Source organism: Siniperca chuatsi, linkage group LG10 (assembly GCF_020085105.1).
Source record: "Siniperca chuatsi isolate FFG_IHB_CAS linkage group LG10, ASM2008510v1, whole genome shotgun sequence".
NCBI classification, from domain to species: domain Eukaryota; kingdom Metazoa; phylum Chordata; class Actinopteri; order Centrarchiformes; family Sinipercidae; genus Siniperca; species Siniperca chuatsi.
In genome coordinates, this window is record NC_058051.1 from 14,822,707 (window position 1) to 14,838,796 (window position 16,090).

General features: G+C 41.2%; 2 protein-coding genes across 6 annotated transcripts; one reads left to right on the top strand and one right to left on the bottom strand.

The window, feature by feature from the left end:
- The first annotated feature begins 610 nt into the window (after positions 1-610).
- ca6 (carbonic anhydrase VI) lies at positions 611-6,807 on the top strand. The gene is made up of 10 exons (XM_044209926.1): positions 611-769; positions 1,328-1,507; positions 2,078-2,226; positions 3,333-3,428; positions 4,691-4,757; positions 4,842-4,999; positions 5,215-5,341; positions 5,471-5,554; positions 5,659-5,691; positions 5,817-6,807. The coding sequence occupies exons 1-10, from the start codon at positions 679-681 to the stop codon at positions 6,449-6,451; spliced, it is 1,620 nt and encodes a 539-aa protein (XP_044065861.1). The 5' UTR covers positions 611-678; the 3' UTR covers positions 6,452-6,807.
- A 95-nt stretch (positions 6,808-6,902) lies between these two features.
- LOC122882485 (solute carrier family 2, facilitated glucose transporter member 5-like) lies at positions 6,903-13,583 on the bottom strand. 5 transcript variants are annotated; one of them, XM_044209920.1, is made up of 12 exons: positions 13,355-13,583; positions 13,144-13,242; positions 12,872-13,032; positions 12,633-12,757; positions 12,404-12,556; positions 12,147-12,272; positions 11,852-12,039; positions 11,486-11,596; positions 11,248-11,349; positions 9,273-9,348; positions 8,923-9,050; positions 6,903-7,307 (listed from the first exon to the last, which is right to left on the bottom strand). In XM_044209920.1, exons 1-12 carry the CDS (start codon positions 13,535-13,537, stop codon positions 7,083-7,085), a joined length of 1,677 nt encoding a protein of 558 aa, XP_044065855.1. In that variant the 5' UTR covers positions 13,538-13,583; the 3' UTR covers positions 6,903-7,082. The 5 variants fall into 5 exon arrangements, with proteins under 5 accessions (XP_044065855.1, XP_044065857.1, XP_044065856.1 ...); XM_044209922.1 differs by having other exon boundaries at positions 12,872-12,923; positions 13,355-13,503; XM_044209921.1 differs by having other exon boundaries at positions 12,872-13,052; positions 13,355-13,503.
- Positions 13,584-16,090: the final 2,507 nt, after the last annotated feature.

A 16,090-nucleotide genomic window follows, 5' to 3' on the forward strand; every position in this document is an offset into this window, starting at 1 on the left:
TGCCCTCCTCACAGGCAAACTGCACTCACACACCCCAGAGTTGAACAGCTCCAGCATTCAAGGTTCAGGTGTTGGACATGTTGAGACTAGTGTGCATCAACAGGTGAAAGTTAACATATCCTATTATTTACTACCATTGGCGCTCAGATGTCATCTGTGGTTTTTCAAAATGACAGTTACCAACGAAGTGACAGTGGCATGAATGTGCATGCACCAGGGTTTCCTGTGAATACTGACAAAGTTAAAGTAAAATGGATTAAAATAGACTGTGGTGCTAGACAGAAAGGCAACAAGATATATAAGATACGTTTTGGTCTTTAACTCCTTGTCTATAATGATGATATTTGATGATATGAAGTCAAATATGAGCCTCCAACTTTTTCCCTAAAATATTTCTTTTGGGTATTTACCTGACATGATTAACTGTAGCTCTAATAAGAGTAATAAGAGTAATATAACCTGCACACAATAAACAAAAAAAACACAGACTTTATTTAAAAACATATTTCAGCTGAGAGAGTCACATAGTCGGTAAGAGCTGTTTTCCTGTCACTTTGGGGAAGAACTCTGGGCGTTTTCAACACAGGATTCAACACCTCCCTTCACTCTCAGTTTAAATCTAGAGAGAAAATATCTGTGAGGTGACAGTGTCCTACTTGAAGGAACAGAGACGCAGCGATGGAGTTTTTCTCGGTGTTTGTCTTCGCTCTTTCGGGCTGTTTTGTCAGTGCTGAGATTCCTCATGATGGAATACACTGGACATACACAGGTAAGCTTTTTTTTATTAAACATTTCGTATGCATTAAAAAATAATTCAACTGTTGTGCCTAATTTAAACACCGATTCAAAGGTGTTTAACGCGTAAAACGTGCGGGGCAGCCTATCCAGTGCGTATTTGTTTCGGTATAAGACACAGAAGCAGCAAATAACATTCACTTTGCCCAAGTTGTTTAAATATTATTAGGCTATTATTATTATTCAACATTCACCCGAGGCATTTGGCCGCTAGGTTTTCTGGGTGACGCGCGCTGCATTGGCCACATACCTCGGATAACCGCTGTCAGACTCTGGTTACATCAAGAGCTTGTGAAGAGAGTGATAGAAACAAATGATTAGGTGTATACAACGACAATATCCAGTCGAGCAAGTCCTGTGCGTGCCAGTAGCCTAAATAGCCAACAACCTGTGACTTGTTTTAATACTCCACAAACAAGTGCTATTACAAAGGCTACCTTGCAATAGTTCGAACAGGGTCACTCCGTCATTTGTCTCAGCCCAGTGGGTGATTTTTTACAATAGTTTTCGGTGCTTGATTTTCTTCACACAGAGGGAGCTCTGGACCAGATGCACTGGCCAAACAAGTACCCCGCATGTGGCGGTAAGAAACAGTCCCCGATTGACATCCAGCGGCGTAACGTGAGACACAACCCAGACATGTTACAGCTGGAGCTCAACGGATATGATGCTCAGAGAGGGAATTTCCTCATGTCCAACAACGGGCATTCGGGTAAGAGAAGCCAGCATGAAGAAAAATGATAAATTACTCAACCTCAACATTAACTCACTGTTTTTTGCTGTTTTACCAAACCGTATGTGATTGCTGGCCATTTTAATGTCATGAATTTCACATTTTGGAAAGTATATTTCCTACTTTTCAGGCAGTCATTGGTTTTCATCCATTAGCTTATAGTTTAAAACTTTTGTTAATTTTTGACTGTAGAACATTTATGACATACAACTAAATCAGCACGTTCTCAAACCTTTCTGGAGTTGTGTAATCCATTACAGTGAACATCAAGTTCAAGTCTCTTCACATTTCCCCCCAGAGCACCAATATTGTTGCATGCTATTGATTTGACTTGAAAAGTCTGCACTGCATTACTTCACATCAATAACAGTAGTTTGACAAAAAAGTTTCACAGACATAAATGGAAACCAATGGCTGCCTGTCAGGTAGATTACAAAATCTGAGACATTATAGCAGTTATGTACAATAGTTGTGATTTGCATGGTGCCTTTTTTGTGTTTTGTTTAAATAAAACACGTAAATATCTCATTATCTCTATGTTTCCATCAGTTCAAATTGACCTGCCTCCCACTATGATAATCACCAAAGGCCTCCCAGGAAAATACACAGCTGTGCAGATGCACCTGCACTGGGGCGGCTGGGATCTGGAGGCCAGCGGAGCGGAGCACACTTTAGACGGCATCCGTTACATGGCAGAGGTTGGCTTAAAAAAATTTAAAAAAGAGTTTAAAAATAATAAAGCAAGACAGGGTAGAGACTAACTATGCCACACAAGCTGATGAACCAGTGCAGTGATGACAAGCCTTTAATACACAATGCAAACATCAAGTTATCATGAGTTACAACTAAGCACGAAAAATGCATTTGTACAGAAACTATTACACTCCCTCAGTTCACTCCCACAGTGTAGAACAGTGACTTATTATGACATATCATCAAAATAGTGCCAGGATTGCATGCACATGGGAGACATTTGCCCTCAGGGCTTTCATGCCCATCAATCAATAATAATGATAATAGTAATAATAATAAACTTTATTTATAGAGCACTTATGAAAACAAAGTACAAAGTGCTTCACAACAAGAGAAATAAAATACCACAGTGAATGATAAAATACATAAAAAACAATAAAATAAACAGACAGCTCAGGTAAGATCAGGATAAAAATGCATTTTGAGAAGAGACTTAAAAGAAGACACTGACTCATGAAGAGACAGAAGACCCCTGCCTGATCTCAAACTACATGAACTACGTTCATAAGGGATTAAAAGGTCTAAAATATAATCTGGAGCCAGGCCATGAAGAGCCTTAAAAGTAACCATTAAGATCTTAAAATCAATGCTAAAACAAACAGTGTGATGTGATTGTACCTCTTGGTCCTGGTTAAAAGCCTTGCATCTGAGTTCTGTACATTCTGCAGTCGCATCAAAGTTTTTTGATTAAGACAAGTGAACAGGCTGTTACAATAATCAAGGCGTGAGGAGATAAAAGCATGTACAATAAGGAAACCAGAACTACCTACAGCTTTTGATTTGAAAAGTGATGCTTGCCCTCTTTTGTGACTCCATTTCTGGGAAATGTTTTTAACAAAGGCTTTGTTTTCTTCTGGATATTTTCCTGCTAATATATCTCTTAGCTGCCCTTAAGACAACCGATTTGCTTGTTCTTTGACTTTAAAAGATAATATACTTTTATATTGCTTGATAATCTGCCTTTTAGTAGATACTTTTCCATTTCAAAAGCAGGTCATTTGAGCATATTTTGACACCTAATCTGTTCTGCATTTCCACCTTTGTCTTTCAGCTCCATGTTGTCCATTACAATTCTGACAAGTACAAGAGCTTTACTGAAGCCAGAGATAAGCCAGACGGGCTGGCAGTACTCGCCTTTTTCTATGATGTACGTAAGCCACAAGTACTTTTGTTCCCTTTCCTCTATGTTCTGCTTTTTCTGACCACCAGATTGTTCAATAGCTGCACAGGATGACAGCACTATTTCTAATAAATGACTGTCATTTCTGCTGTAGGAAGTTTACAAAAAAAGTCTTTGTAGTGAAAAGTTATCATTTGCGAAATTAGCCAATGCCCTTTGAAGTGTATGATACTTTGTTTTGGTCATCCTGCTGCGTTGAAAGGCTCTACTGAGTGTTCATTTGCATGCCGACATATTGAATGAGTGCTTGTGTCCAGAGGAATGCTCTGGATCTCAGGCAGTCAGCGGCTCTCAGCTGTGAGAGGTCATCGCTGCAGCAACACCACTGCTGGCATCCGCTGTGGTAGCAGCAGGGAGTGGCTGAGAGATAGTGCTATTTGGACAAACTCATTTAGTAAGAAATTATTCAGATTAATTGACATGAAACATTAAAAAGAAAAATTCCAGTTTATGACAAATTGGGTTTTATTTTTGTTTTGTGTTTTTTTTTGCCATCCTTCCCATCGGTAATCATAAGATTGTATTCATCAAGTTAATTTCTGAGATCTGGGAATGTAGCAACATCGCTAAAAAGAAGTCCAATGGGGCAAGAACGAAATATTTAAACGTTTGCCTGGTTTACATCTAACATAATGAATAAAGATACAATGGCCAAAACTACAAAAACAAGGCTCAAGTTATAATAAACCAGAATAATCAAGTCCCCCTTACTATTCCTTTACACATGAATACACACTCACACTTACACACACACATTTGTTACCATACTCGTGCCTTTTACATGTTTTGTTCTGTCGTGTCAACCTTGTCAAGACACCCATTGTGTTACGTTCTGTCTTGTTTCACCTATTATTGTCTCATTTATCTAACAAAGAAAAGTAAAAAAAAAAGAAAGAAGAACTGTTTCTACACAATGCAGGTAGTAATACTATTACACTTTTATGTTTACTGACTGTCCCACAGCATGTTCTTGTTCTAGCAATAAAGAAAAAAGAAATAGCAGCTCTAAAGCATTAAGGTGGCACACCTGATGTTAGCAGCAATGTCCAGTGTATTTGTATGTATTCATTCCCACTTTTAGTTTTAGTCACACATTTCAACACAAGAAATAAAGTGACACCACTCGCCTTAGAAAAAATAATAAGCTGAGCTCAGCATTCAAATTAAATTCTCCTGTTTTGACTGACCCTTTAAGCTTTAGGTTTCACACAGCATTGGTTTACTTTCAGGATGGACATTTTGAGAACACCTACTACAGTGACTTCATCTCCAACCTGGCCAGAATCAAGTATGCAGGTGAGTTGCTGCACACAGAAAGTTATATAGCTGTCCTTCAATTCAACATTTGGGGGTGATGTGATTTTAATGTGATCCTGACAGGTCAGACCATGAACATAACGAGCATCGATGTGCGCTCCATGCTCCCAGAGAACCTCAACCATTTCTTCAGATACCAGGGCTCCCTCACCACTCCACCCTGCTACGAGAGCATCCTCTGGACTGTGTTTGATACCCCCATCACTCTCTCACATAACCAGGTACAGCAGACAGGAAAGACCTCTGTTCCAAAATTGAGAAATTTTGAGAAAAATATTCTGCAATTGTAATATTACAGCTGATTCAAAAAGTATTAAGTAACTCAACAATTCGGCCATATATGGAACCTTACTGTCACCATTTGAAGGAAACGGTCATATTTTGAATATTATGTGGTGCATTGTCATAGATTTCTCTTCTTCTCTGTTGTGTTCAGATCAGGAAACTGGAGAGTACTCTGATGGACATTCACAACAAGACCATATGGAACGACTACCGCATTGCTCAGCCTCTGAACGACCGTGTGGTGGAATCTTCTTTCCTGCCACGCCTCGGGAAAGGAAGTGTGTAGTGTATTGGGACATTGTGATTACACAACAGAGCAATGACATTTATTCCTCAGAATTGACGTGGGGCGTGCCCAAGACCTGAGTCTAATCCTTGTCATTTACATTCACCTTTTGTTTATTCAGCATTTTGTCGGCAAGATGAAATTGAATCCAAGCTCCTGAAGATCGAGGGTCTGATAACGTCTCTTGGAAAGCATATGCATTCAGGTGAGTGAGTTAGTCGCAGAAACTGCTAAAGATGGCTAAATGTGAAAAGAAAGTGCCCATATTTACTCTGCAGCGTTTGTCTCTGTCTTAATTATTCCCTTAAGGTGGACCTTCCAACTCAAGGCCTACCAAATATGGTGAGTCCTTTGTTTACATTCGGATAGAATTTGAGATCAAACTGGGATTTGTGACTGTGGATGATTAAAGGTAGATGGATATTTCTTGCTCTGCAGTCTGATTCTAGTTTTCCTCTTTTCCTCAGAACCTCGCGCTCTGTTTCCTCTGGTGCTCAACTTCCAGGAGAAAAATTCTGGTAGTTATGCTTTGGCCCGTCTCAGCCATCCCATGGACCTGACCTCCTTCACTGTCTGCATGCACGTCCTTCCTCAGGCTGAGGGGGTCCACACTGTCATCTCCTACTCCAGCAACGGCAACGACAATGAGCTGATGATCTCCATCGGTGAAGAAAGAGATGCAAGAGAGGTGGGCCTCTGGATTGGCAATGAGTTTGTCAACCTGCCGCACAACTTCAAGTCCCACGACTGGGCCAACTACTGCATCACCTGGTCGTCCCACACCGGCGGCGCAGAGCTGTGGATCAATGGCATGGTGGGTGAGCAGCGGTACCTGAGAAGCGGTTACACAGTCAGCCCTGGTGGTGTGTTCATCCTGGGCAAAGACCAGGATGGATTACTGGGCATCTCTAACGCAGACGCCTTTGTGGGTAAGATGACTGATGTCAATGTGTGGGACTATGTGCTGACTACAGCAGATATCCGGGACCAGATGTCATGTGAGAAGAACAGCACCCCGGTGGGAAATGTGCTCAGCTGGGGAACCACTCAACTTAGTCTGTTTGGAGGGGTGCAGCTGGACAGTCAGTACAGATGCTCCTGAAGAGGCTCAGCTGCTTCTGTTTGCAAGAGCTTTAATGGCCAACTGATAGCTTCAATGATTCCCTTGCCTTGAGAAGTGCTTCTAAATCTGGTCATCAGCTGATTTATAAGCTCTCGGTTTTGAGCAGGTCATTGATGTGGTGTTATTTCAGTGCTAATAAGATTAAAACATAATGCCACAATAAACCAAAACATCACTGCTAATGCTGGGGATTTGAAATGTGTATGGCATACGTAATGATGGATAAAATGTTTTTCAGGCACTTGTAAGTCAATATTTAATGCAAACTGTATCTTATAGCTCCAGCCATGTATTGTATTCATATCTTTGCATCATCAATAAAAGCTTACAAGTGACTTGTTGGTTTGTTTAATGTCTCAAGCACCCGTTCCCCCTTCTATAAGGATGTATGTAGTGCACAAATCAAGTTTCACGGCATTTTTAGGCAGCATTGAATTGCACAAAGATCTTTTATTTTTTCCTGTAGTAGCCACAAACAATCTATACAAAAAGACATTGTGTCCACGATTCCTTGAAAAATAAAAAATAAAGGCTAAATTAAAACATTTCCAGTCCATTACAATACCCCCAGAGTGAAGACTTCCTCTCCTCTGAATGCTTTCATTTTTCTTCAGAAGGCTGTGACCCTCACTGCATCCTCCAGGCTTTCTTTGCTCTCTTTCAGTGGTACATCCCCATCACCCAGTTTGATCTCCACTTTGTTCCTCTTGGCGAACATCTGGCAGATCTCCAAGAAGGTCTTGTTCTTGGTCTCTGGGACCACCAGCCAGATGTAGACCAGCGTGACCAGACAGATGAAGGAAAAAATGATAAAGCTGTAGGAGCCCAGACCTCTCTGGAAGGATAAGGGGGAGAGGAAATGTGATCGGCGTGTCCGCAAGCTGAAACATTGTTAATATGTTAGCCAGAAACAGTTGGTTGGACATAAACAACAGCCAAGATGAGGTGAAGTCTCCTTTGCACGCTACTTCTGTTGGAATGCTTTTTTTTTTGTTTCTGTTACTCAAACAAATCCTTCTTTACTTGCTTTTTGGTTTGAAGATGAAGACTTGAGAGGAAGTAAACATCAGACAAGCATAATGTTTACTGGTATGTTTATCTCAGATTACACCCCTCCATTAGAAAATATACAATGACAAAACTGCTCCTGGTAAACAGGGACTAATGCTACCTCTGCAAGAAGAAAGAGGATTTGAGAATAGACTCGGTAATGCTTTAGATTACAGCCTGCAACGTACAGTGTAATTACTCTGGAGATACGGTGTAATCATTTGTACTAACGGTGTATCAGTACAGTACGTACCAATACATATATGTAGGTACGGGGGAACAAGATGTGGAGTTATGGAATAAGGGGGTAACAATTTGGGATCTTACAAAGAACTTATACTGTAGTTATTTTTTAACTAGGTACCTATTCTATTATTACAAGGTATGTATGACCAACTGAGCAACAATCTGGATGTTTGCGAGGAATTTAGGGAGAATTTATAGTTACAGAATATGCACTGTTAGTTCTCCCCTTGTTATATTTAGTTACAAGCTAACTACAAGCTAACCCGGTCACAGGTATGATGAGTGGCAGGGCTGGGACTTGTACCCCTGTCTTCCACATAAAAAAGCTGAGCTCCATCCTTGAGCCATGAAATCACATAGAAATTTTGAACATGCACATAACCCAGACTATATGGCCACAATAAGCACCAAATCTGCGCACCATAGGACAAAGCAGATAAAACATTTTACTGGATGATAATTAGTGTTTTTAGTTTGCCTGTTTGTTGGAAATAAGGTCATTTTGGAATAAAATTAAAAATATAATTGTAGTTATTATGTAATTACTAGGTACCTATTCTATTACTATTACAGGGTACTAAAAACAGATATAAAAATGACAATTTGTGGCGGCCCTCTGTTATGTGCCAGACTACTTCTTGGCTGGGAGCAGTGACTTCCTAGGTCTCCACTGGTTGCCTGGCAACCTCATGGTGACAAGACTGTGTCCGTGGTAGTGGTATTGATATTCTCATCTAACGCTTGGCAAAAAAAGCAAATATTTCCCAAAATGTCGAAATATTACTTGGCCTCTTTGTCTCAGGTGTTTGTCATTTGACTAATTTTTGATTGGTTGTTGCAGCCTGTGGCCCTAGAATAACAATGGCGTTGTTTCATATTGTTTGATGGCTGACGAAGATGACCGAAACGTTGCATTTTCAATCAACTTAGGGCTATTATTCAGAAATTCAAACTTTCTTTTGTTGGGTTAAGTTAAAAGTTCGCCTGCAAATCTTCAAAATTCAAAATAAAGTATAAATGATCATATCATAGCCAGGATGTGACTTGAATTGCTTTGCTGTTTACACTTAAAAAACATCTGTAACTAATTACATTTCAGAATAATAAACTTTAATTCCCCAAATGGAAGAGTTCTTAGAAACTGTGTAACTGACCTCTAGGAAGGGGAAGACGAGGCCAACAGTGAAGTTGGAGAGCCAGTGGATGGAGCCTGCGACCATGAAGGCAGCGGGCCTGGCCGACTGCCTGAACATCTCAGTGGTCACCACATAAGGAATGGGACCTGGAGAGCACAGATGTGTTCAACCACAACCAAAACACTCGAGACGGACACATCATTACTCTTCAGGGTCGCAGTGAGGATTCTCATGTCTCAAACAACTGAGTACAGATTTACAACATATATCATTACATGTCTGGTCACATCCAAACAACACCTCAGCTAATGGAGCACCCTGTTGTAATCAGTGTGTTCGTAAATAACCACTAGTGGGGTTAGACTCACTGGGTCCTATGGCATGTCCAATGACGTAGATGATGACACAGGCGATGCTGACGTAGGGCATCCACGTCACGCTCGCCTGTCAACACAAACCAACAGCTGCTGTTATCATTAACTGATCAGATGCTGATGCTTTCAAACAGGAACAAATACGTAGCAAAATCTCTATAATACCAGCACTGTGTGGGAGTACATGTTAAAAGCTTCACTGAGTGGATTATTAATGTGCCTATACTTTTCTTTAAATTCTGCCTTTGCTCCTAAACTTGCAAAGATTTAAAATTACCGTGTTGTTGAAAGTGATACCTGTGTGTAGACTTTGGATCCAGGTGAGATTACAGGGTTACAGGGGGGCAGCACTGGTTTTGTGGTTCCGTCTAATGGCCAGTGTTTCTCATACTTGAGTGGCGGGTGTTTTTATATCTCAAAGTTCTCATGACCCCAGCAAATAGAGATGTCAGGTCATCATTTTATTTTCCAGACCAAGCTCTAAATGTATAATATATGGCAGCACAGTGACCCATTTTCTGTTGTTTTGGCTTTGTACTCCAGTTCGCTGAAATTGAATGAAACAGTGACCACAAGGTTAAAGTGCTGACTTTCGGCTTTAAAGGGATGGTTCTCTCTGTCATGGCGACGACTTTTTTGCACCTTTTTTTGCTCTTTTGCCTCTCTGTCATTCACTAATCTCTTCTGTCATCTCAGAGTTTGCCAATCCATCCCTGTCCTGTAATATTCCTCAGTATTAGTCATAGTGGTGATCTGTTCTAGTCTACTCCTTTTTGGATTTTTGCCTGTTTGCATCTGCCTTTTTGGACTTTGGACGTTTCCTGTTTTGCCTCCTTACATGTTGCTCTGCCTTGTAAGTAAAACTGAGTAAACATTGGTCTTACTTTACCTGTTCTTCCTGTGAGTCGCCCACACTCTGTGCTATCGAGCTGTTACACACCGACATTTTAAAAAGTAACAAGGAAGATTTTTTTTTCAATGCTGTGAGAACCACAAACAAAATTCCTTTCACCCCCATTGCATTGTGGTGGCAGCATAAATCTCAAAGACTGATATCTAAAAACCTGAAGAACTAAAACAAAAACTATCTACATGGCTAGATACCACTAGAGGTAAATGAGAAAATGTTTTTCTTGTCATGTGGGTGAACAGAGCCTTTAAGGTTGTTTAAGGTGGTTCACATCCATATTGGGTGACCACTGTAGGACTCATAGTCATATAGTCCCCCAGTTTTAGGACAATGCAGCAGGACAGTAACCCTAAACATATAGTACAGACAAAGCAATCAAGGAACGTTTATGACCTATTAGTAAAATGTTCTTGACTGGCTGAATCAGTCACCTGGCCTCTATCCAAATTAACATGTTGGTAGTTGGTTCGAAGACCAGTCTGAAGACAAAACTAAACCTAAAACAAGCAAGAAGTGAAGTACAGGCCTGGCAGAACATCACCAGGGAAAATACAAAGTGCCTGCTGACTTGTGGGTTGCAGACTTGCAACCATATATTAAATATGATGACTTAATTTAAGTTGATTTTAATTTGAATTATTCATAAAATTGTGGGATCATACATACAGAAGACTACATTTCCTACACAGTGGATGGAAGTGGATGTAATCTTCTTCAAATCAAAGGTAAATGTCGGCACTTTAATCTCATAGTCATTGTTTCATTTCAAATACAATGTGCAAGAGCACAGAGCAACAAAGAATGTGTCATTGTCCTTGCCTCTATTTATGGACTGCACTCTATATTCCCAACCTATTCACTATTTTGATCAATATTCTATTACCGAAAATATACAAACAGATAATACATCTGTTTTAAAAACCTCCTATGACTTCATAACAAATCTCCTGACCTCAAGGTTGACAAACTCTGACATACAACAGATTCTTTTCTGTGTGCTGAACCACAAGAGGGCAGCAGAGTATCATGTTGAGGGTGTGAGATGCTTTCACATGGTACCTGGAAGTTGAGAGCGACAGTGAGCAGCACACAGGACCCACAGCAGATCGCAAAACCACAGAGGAGGAGCGGCCGTCGTCCCGTGGCCTCCACGATGAAGACCTGGTATAACAAATTCCCTGTTCAAAACTATTGTGTCCTGCTGATATGATCAAACAACAGACTATAGATTTCAGCTCCTCCCCTCAAAGGTTTAATTGTTACAGCTTTTCAAAGTTTAACTGAACAGGGCACCTACAGCAGCTATGGTCATGAAGACATTCACTGCACCTGTTCCCACAGTGACGTACTGGATATCATTCTGCTTGACTCCTGCAGTGGCATATATGCTGTCTGCATAGTAGTAGATCTGAGGAGAGAGAGATAAATGCTTACAGAATTAACCAAGAGATGGAGAACAGAATTAAAACATAAGAAGGATTTCTGTAATTGAAAATGACTAAATTAAGCCAAATGAGTGAAAATAGATCAGGTTTTGTGTCCTGATGCTTTATCCACAGGATCCAAAGACAATTTGATCCGCTGCCAGAACAGATGAAGTAGCTGTTTAAACAATGCACTCTGATATGGTGAAACAGAGTCAGTGTGGGAATCAGTGGCTCACCGCGTTGACCCCCGACAGCTGCTGGCCCATGTTCATGATGATGATGGAGACCAGCTGCCAGCGAAGGGAGCGCTGGGACAGTAGGGTGAGCACAGACAGGTGGCCCTCGGCCCTCTCCGACTGGTCCTCCAGATGCATCTCTGACAGCTCGGCATCCACGTCATCCCAGCCACGCAGACGCTGTAGTGCTAAGGGTGACAAAACATACAGAATACCATAATGTACAGTTTCTATTGCTAGTTTTTATTTACCAGCGTCTCCCTCTGTCTCTTAGCCACGTAAGTCGTTTACTTACCTTTCTTTGCTGTCTTCTCATCTCCTCTCTGGATGAGCATGTATCTGGGGCTCTCTGGGAAGAAGGGCAGCAGCAGGAGCTCTATCAGGGCAGGAATACCGGTCAAACCCAGCATGAGGGTCCAACCTGGATACAGAGGGAACAGAAAGACACATCTTTTACCAGTGGACCGACCAAAAAGCTCTCTCCTGAGTCTCCCAAAATCAGCTACCAAGGATGTGCTTCAACATCTAACCAGAAGGATGTCTAACATTTACCTGTGGTGTTGCCCAGTATGTTTCTGATGCCCAGCACTTGTGCACTGAGGATGCCAATGGTGATGAAGAGCTGTGGTACGATGCCAAGGGCCCCCCTTAAGTTTTTGGGAGAGAGTTCTCCCAGATACATGGGCACCACATTAGATGAGAGACCTGCAGACAGGGAGAGGCAATTTAAGATACATAAAAATTACTCTTATCAGTCTTGAGTACTTGAAGAGTTGCAGACCTGCACAGATGCCCACTATAAACCTAGCCACAATGATGATCTCATAGGACTTGGCAATCTCACTGACTCCCATCATCACTGCAGGGACGATAGAGAAGATGTTGTTGAAGAGGAGGGTGCCCTTCCTGTCGCAGGGGTGATGCATTTAAAGCCATTTAGACAAACCAGTATACAGTTTTTACTGTGCATGATAAATGTGACACATCCACTCTTAGATGGGGCACAACATGTAGCATTACCTCCCTAGTTTGTTGACCAGAGGGGCCACCATCAGAGAGCCAAAGAAGCCTCCTAGTGGGTACATGGATACAGAGAGAGACCACAGCAGAGTTAGGAAGTTCTCCTCCATTGGCCTGCTGTAACGCTCCAGGTAGGTGGCATTATAGAACTGCTGCATGAACTGAAGAGAGCAGGACAACGCTGATAGAAACACATCGTCATATATGAGTGACATCGGCCTTTATATCACTGTGTGTCACAGTAAAGATTTTGTTTCTTTGCTTGGGTTTACCGGTGATGGAGAGTTGATCACAGCCACATTGTAACCATACTGGAATGATGAACCAAATGCAGATACGAGTGTTGCCAATGCCAGGACCACAGTTAATCTCTGTCGGGGGGACAACACAAACATCATCCAGCTTGAATGCACTATTTGCACGCTGTCACAGAACAGACATAACAAACATCGATGTGACAATGACACCTGCTGTGTAACTCACCCCTCTTCTCTCCACAGGCTTTCCCCATTCTTCGTTCTCCGCCATGGCTATGTTTGGACTTGTCGTCACTTTCAGCAATAATAACTGCACACTTTGTTTGTACTGCACCGCTGGATTCCACCTGCCCTTTGGACAGGAGATCAGAGAGCGGAGCAGTGGCTTGGCTTCGGTTATCGTTTTCATGTTGCTGACTGTGCTCTCTGGTTCAGGAAGTTTTGCATGCAATACACTCAACATATTAGATGCTGCCCTGGGCTGAATGTTGATATCTGATTACTTTTATTGCACAGTACCTTCAACTAAATTGGTTCAATTAATGAAATCTACAGCTGTCATTATTGCTTACCCACCTGCAGGCTGGATTACAGAAGAGGTGTTATTACAAAATGACGACACAATGCTGAAACCACTAACAGTTGGCAAAGACTTCAGTGTTGGTCCTTGTACAGTTTGAAGGATTTATCTGTTCTCACACTGATTACTGAATAGACTAATTTTCTGCAGAAACACCCCAGCTGTGAATCTCTTTATTTGTGTGCTTTGTCTTCAATATGTCATGTGCTGAATTGCTTCTTATCTCTAAAGCTGAATCTGTTTGTCAATAAGAGCACCCTGAGGCTGTTTGCTCTTAAAACTGGATGTTATTTGCCTCAGGGCAGCCTCACTGCAAAAACAAGGCTAACATATCTGTGAGTAGATAATGCTGGTGGGAAACAGGGATAATTAGAAGTCAGAACTATGTACACAGAGAGCAAAAATACCACAAAAGATGTAGTGTTAAGTAAAGCACGATGCGCTGTAAGAATATTATTATTACTTTTTTTTTGTAGGAATGATGAGACCCAACATACATTTTGCATATAAATTGCACTAATATAGTCTGTTATAACAGCTTGAGAAATCTTTCCATCAACATTAAAGATAAAATACTTTATATCCAGCAAAATGTTTCATCAAACGCTTAGTGTTAGATTTGAAAAGATGCAAAAAAAAAAAAAAAAGTGTCTTTAATCCATTAACTAATCCAATACATAGTGGGATGACAGTGAAATCACAGCTGGCAGTGTTTTGTGGAATTTCTGGCTCTGGTTGTTTTTACTAGATTTGGCAAACAGGTGCAATAAAACTAAACTCAGCAATTCAGAGGTGGAGGTGAAACCTTGTAACATCACATTTGGCCCAAATGATGGAGCCAATTTGCAGCATCCCTCATTAGGAGAATGCACTGCAAGGTTGACATTGACATGACGACATAATGTTGCATCTCATGGGAAAACAAATGGAAACTGTGACATTTGGAGATCAAAGGAAGAATGTGGAGCATGCCATTACATGCTCATGATATTCAAGACAGACATTCCAGTGTGAGCTGGGACATTTAGGAATTTAAAAACTGATTGTGAATTTTAGAAAAAAACAATCACAATGTATCTCGTGTTTATGATGTTTCCTATTACATGTGTAAAAATTGTTCTGTCGCTTCTAAATGAAATGTCCTGTTGCAGCTCTGACCTATTGCCCAATAATACCTTTGATGGACAGTGTGTTTAAGAATTGGCTCCAAGAACCACTGACACAGCCAAATGAACAGCCTGTGTTGTGAAAAACTGACTTCCATTAACTTGACTGGTGAATGGTCACCCCATACGGTGTAGTACGGCCCTCTGGTACTCTTTAACTTAATGAATTAAGCTGGCGGAGAGCCAGCTGAGGAGAGCAGAAACCTCTTCCTTAAGTGTTTCCACCGGCTCCAGTTACTTCAATGTCAGCTATCAGAACCGACACACCGGATTAATTCCCGCAGGAAATACAGTAAGTGTCGGCCCTCTGTGTGGCCTCTGCCGTCCTCAAGGACATAAAACACTGGCTGTTTTGGATGTCATCAGCATAAACAGCATACACTTTTCCCAGACAAGGTATCCAGTGCTCACTGTTACTGATGGTCCTGAGAGAATGAACTCTGCTCTGTGTCGCATTACTTTAGACCGCAGTTAAAATTAGACTGAAGGAAAACTCAAATCTCATTAAAAAAAATGCATATTTATGTTTTTAATATTTTCAGTATAAACAGTATAAAGTCTCCATGTTCTGGAAATAATGTATGAGAACTAACTGCCCTCGTACGAGTACAGTGTTGTTGCAGTGTAATGAAAATTCTGTCTGACCTGATATAAATGCTTATTACAACAGTATCATCCACTTCTGCATTGCCTAATTCATCAAACAGACCAAGAGACCATACAACATCCATAAATCCACTTCCTATAATGCCACCGACCTATGCAAGACTTCCCAAATAAGCACTTGCCCTCTGTGAGAGTCAAACAAACAATAATCACTTGAGGATAAGAGAAAATTGGCTGTCAACATGGTGGAATTTCTCCTTCCTCACCTTTGCCAACAATCACCACAGTAATTAATCTTATTTGAATGTAGCTCGTCGTCTCTGAAGCAGGCTCATTAAGATTCAGTGGGTCTTAGACAACAATTTAAAGAGCTGAAGGAACTATAGGAAGTGTCATTGTAGTTGTAAGCTAGGTCGGTCCCATGACTGGGGTTCAGTGGGTTCACACTCCTTGGTATGCATTCAGCCTGTAGCTCAGTCGGGCAAACTGGAGCCAAAAACAGCACAGGTCAAAGGAGAAGTGAGGCGCACAAGAGAAGCTCTGGTTTCAAGGAGGAAGGATGGCATGTGATGATAGGTCATGCATCCTTACCACAATGACAGTAATGATG

Coding starts and splice junctions, on each gene's coding strand:
- ca6 (XM_044209926.1), top strand. CDS start 679: ATGGAGTTTTTCTCGGTGTTTGTCTTCGCTCTTTCGGGCTGTTTTGTC. Junction 1,508..2,077: donor GTCCAACAACGGGCATTCGG/GTAAGAGAAGCC, acceptor TGTTTCCATCAG/TTCAAATTGACCTGCCTCCC. Junction 5,555..5,658: donor TGGAAAGCATATGCATTCAG/GTGAGTGAGTTA, acceptor TATTCCCTTAAG/GTGGACCTTCCAACTCAAGG.
- LOC122882485 (XM_044209920.1), bottom strand. CDS start 13,537: ATGAAAACGATAACCGAAGCCAAGCCACTGCTCCGCTCTCTGATCTCC. Junction 13,243..13,354: donor AGCCTGTGGAGAGAAGAGGG/GTGAGTTACACA, acceptor TCCCCCCGACAG/AGATTAACTGTGGTCCTGGC. Junction 12,273..12,403: donor CATACTGGGCAACACCACAG/GTAAATGTTAGA, acceptor CTCTGTATCCAG/GTTGGACCCTCATGCTGGGT.